The following is a 3,598-nucleotide window of genomic DNA, read 5'->3' as shown; positions in this document are numbered from 1 at the left end:
CCCCCCCCCCCTTATCACCCCAGGGCCAGACCCGTTGAGCGAGCGCCCGGTGATCCCGGCTGATCTTGAGCCAGAGCACGGACCCAGGAGATTAAGAGGTTTTGACTAAATATATCCCCCCCTGTGCGAGGGGGGGGCTCCTTCCCTCCCCCCCCACCCACCCACGGGCAGGCAGAGCCCTTGCTCCCAGCAGGCCCCTCGTTAGGAGGTTAATTAGAGCAGCTGGGAGGGTTTGAAAGCGACGCCGCGCTCGGGTGCCTCGTTAACGACTGGGGAGGGGTGCTGGGTTTTAGCCCCAGTGCTCATTAGCAGCAGGTTTTAATTACTCTGGCTCCTGATGGAGACCTTCCTCCCTCCTCCCCAGCCTTGTCTCTGGTCACCTCGGGTCCTGGATGGAGCAAAAAGGCTCTGTCCTGCCCCAAATCGCGCTCCCCAGGGGATGGGGGGGGCTTCACGGGGTAAGAAATGTCATTTTTTAAGCTGTTTTACAGACCTCGAGGTGTTCTCAGGACTCCAAGGCTCAGGAGAACTTGCTGTTTTTCTCACCTGAGCAGTTTTTAGGGAAATAAAGCACCTCCAGGAGCCCCCCACGCCGCTGGAGTCAGGAGCAAGCCCAGATCTTGATGCCAGATGTGATAATAAGCCCCCAAATAAGAGAAACTCCAGCCCAAATCCCACCCGGGGGGCTCTGTGGGGTCCAAAAGCTCTGCCCAGGGCTCTGTGGGTCACACAGGGGAGCAGACCTTCTCCCTGCTACCTCAAAATTAGGTTTTTCCTCGAGGTTGAGGTGCCAGGAGAGCCCAAATCCAGCATCTGAGCAGGGAGGCTTCCAAGCAGGGCAGCCCAAAAGGCTCATCGTCCCACAAAGGGTGGTTTTTACACCCAAAAAAGAGGCACAGCAGGAGGGCAGGAGCTTCCCTGAGGCGTTAGAGCTTCAGGAATTCCTCAAGGTCCCTCCCCCTACTCACATTTTATTGATGATCCTGACGAAGACCTTGCAGTCCTGGAGCTGGGACAGATCAGTGAGGGCATCGCTACAAACTTTGGTGCTGTTCACCTAAAAACGGGGGGGGAAAGGGGGTGAGAAAGGCAGAGAATCCAAAAACACCCCCCCTCTCCCTGTCACCTCCCCCTCCTCAGAGGGGACAACCAGACCCAGCACCCACCGGCCCGAGCTATTCCACAGTTTCTGGTTATTCCACGTGGATGCTGAACCAGGCTTCTCCTGCCCAGGAAACCTGGGATCACCTGCTCCAGGATATGCCCCAGCCCATAATTTCCCCCCCCCATTTTCAAACTGACCCCCCCATCGTGTCCCCAAGGAGCAAAAATGGGGCAGAAAGAGGAGGTTTTTACCCAAGCCAGGAGAGCAGCGGCTCTCGCGCCGTGAAGAGGCATCTTGGTGAAGCTGCCAGGTCACTGCCCGGGCCTAGAAATGCCAAAAAATAATTAGGGGGGGGTCAAAAAATAAAAGCAATTAAGGCCAAACATAATAATGACATTAAGACAGAGGTCACTCAGCCCCCCTGCCCAGGCAAGTTGTGTGTGTGTGTGTCCCCCCCCCAGACACCATTTTTAGCCCCCCCAGTGAGGAGAGCAGTGTCCTGGTGTCCTGTTGAACCAGTCTTTCAGGTCACACGTCGGTGGTGGCACAAACCAACCCAGGTTGTGGCTTTGGCCAACTGGCATCAGCAGTTGCCCTCACCCCAAAAGATCCTGCCCCCCCCCCAGATGGCATTGTCCCCCCCCCCAACACCAGTCCCATCCCTGCTGGGACCACCAACACCCCAAAAATTCACCATTTCCCCCAGCAAAACACCAGCAGCAACTTCAGAGAGAGAGAAGGGTTCAAAGGGTTTGGCCAGGGTGGTCCTGAGGGATGGGCAAGAGCAGGAGGGGATCCCCCAAAGTTGGGGGGGGGACACTGGGGAGCGGTGGTAAATAATCCCCCAAACTGGGCAGGAGGACTGGGACCAGTCCCGGGAGCGTGGGGGGAGCTGGGGAGAGGAGCTTGGCAAGGAGAGGGATGAACTCACCAGGGGAGGAGATTTAAATAGAGAAAAAGGAGGGATCTCCCGATGGTGGAAGGAAATTTAAAAAGAGAAAGAAAAAGGAGGGATCTTCTCAAGGTGGAAGGAAATTTAAATAAATAAAGAAAAAGGAGGGATCTTGTCAAGGTGGAAGGAAATTTAAAAAGAGAAAGAAAAAGGAGGGATCTTCCAATAGTGGAAGGAAATTTAAGAAGAGAAAAAGGAGGGATTTCCTCACAGTGGAAGGAAATTTAAATAGAGAAAGAAAAAGGAAGGATTTCCCGATGGTGGAAGGAAATTTAAATAGAGAAAGAAAGAGGGATTTTTTCAAGGTGGAAGGAAATTTAAATAAAGAAAAAGGAGGGATCTCCTCACGGTGGAAGGAAATTTAAATAGAGAAAGAAAGAGGGATTTTTTCAAGGTGGAAGGAAATTTAAATAAAGAAAGAGGAGGGATCTTCTTAAGGTGGAAGGAAATTTAAATACAGAAAAAGGAGGGATCTCCTGATGGTGGAAGGAAATTTAAATAAAGAAAAAGGAGGGATCTTCTCAAGGTGGAAGGAAATTTAAATAAAAAAAAGGAAATTTAAATAGAGAAAGGAGGGATCTTCTCAAGGTAGAAGGAAATTTAAATAAAGAAAAAGGAGAGATCTCCTGATGGTGGAAGGAAATTTAAATAGAGAAAGAAAAAGGAGGGATCTTCTCAAGGTGGAAGGAAATTGAAAAAGAGAAAAAGGAGGGATCTCCCAATGGTGGAAGGAAATTTAAATAGAGAAAGAAAAAGGAGGGATCTTCTCAACGTGGAAGGAAATTTAAAAAGAGAGAGAAAAAGGAGGGATCTTCTCACAGTGGAAGGAAATTTAAATGGAGAAAGAAAAAGGAGGGATCTTCTCAAGGTGGAAGGAAATTTAAAAAGAGAAAAGAGGGAACTCCTCATGGTGGAAAGAAATTTAAAAAGAGAAAGAAAAAGGAGGGATCTCCTGATGGTGGAAGGAAATTTAAATAGAGGAGAAAGAAAAAGGAGGGATCTTCTCAAGGTGGAAGGAAATTTAAATAGAGAAAAAGGAGGGATCTTCTCAAGGTGGAAAGAAATTTAAACGGAGAAAGAAAAAGGAGGGATCTTCTCAAGGTGGAAGGAAATTTAAATAGAGAAAGATAAAGGAGGGATCTTCCAATAGTGGAAGGAAATTTAAATAGAGAAAAAGGAGGGATGAAAAAGGTGGGAGAAAATTTAAAGAGGGGGGGTTGGAAGGAGCCAGCAAACGTCACCGGGACCCCAAAAACCCAGCGAGGGGGTGGCCAAGCCTTTGGGGGTGCTGCCAGCTCCCCATCCCCCTTGTGTTGAGGAGAACCCCCCCTTAGGATGGTGGGGAGCCCCCCCGGGCATCACCACACACAGGAAGCCTGGAATTCTCCCCCAAAAATCCACCCGAAGCCCGGACTTCTCCCCCCAAAATCCACCTGAAGCCCGGAATTCTCCCCCAAAAATCGACCTGTCCCCCCAAAAGCCACCCGAAGCCCAGACTTCTCCCCCAAAAGCCACCCGAAGCCCGGAATTCTCCCCAAAAA

General features: G+C 50.2%; 1 protein-coding gene across 1 annotated transcript in view; it reads right to left on the bottom strand.

The window, feature by feature from the left end:
- NUMA1 (nuclear mitotic apparatus protein 1) overlaps positions 1-3,598 on the bottom strand; it is a gene marked incomplete at its 3' end in the record, with an annotated part of 78,203 nt that overhangs the window by 70,232 nt on the left and 4,373 nt on the right. Inside the window, exons 2-3 of the mRNA XM_014957733.1 lie at positions 1,357-1,429; positions 969-1,057 (exon numbers count right to left, since the gene is read on the bottom strand). Coding sequence (XP_014813219.1) covers positions 969-1,057; positions 1,357-1,398 — 131 coding nt within the window. The remainder of the gene's footprint in view (positions 1-968; positions 1,058-1,356; positions 1,430-3,598) is intronic.

This window comes from Calidris pugnax, unplaced genomic scaffold (assembly GCF_001431845.1).
Source record: "Calidris pugnax isolate Ruff unplaced genomic scaffold, ASM143184v1 scaffold348, whole genome shotgun sequence".
Taxonomy (NCBI): Eukaryota; Metazoa; Chordata; class Aves; order Charadriiformes; family Scolopacidae; genus Calidris; species Calidris pugnax.
The sequence above is the reverse complement of the archived record's forward strand: the minus strand, read 5'-3'. Positions and strand labels throughout refer to the sequence as shown.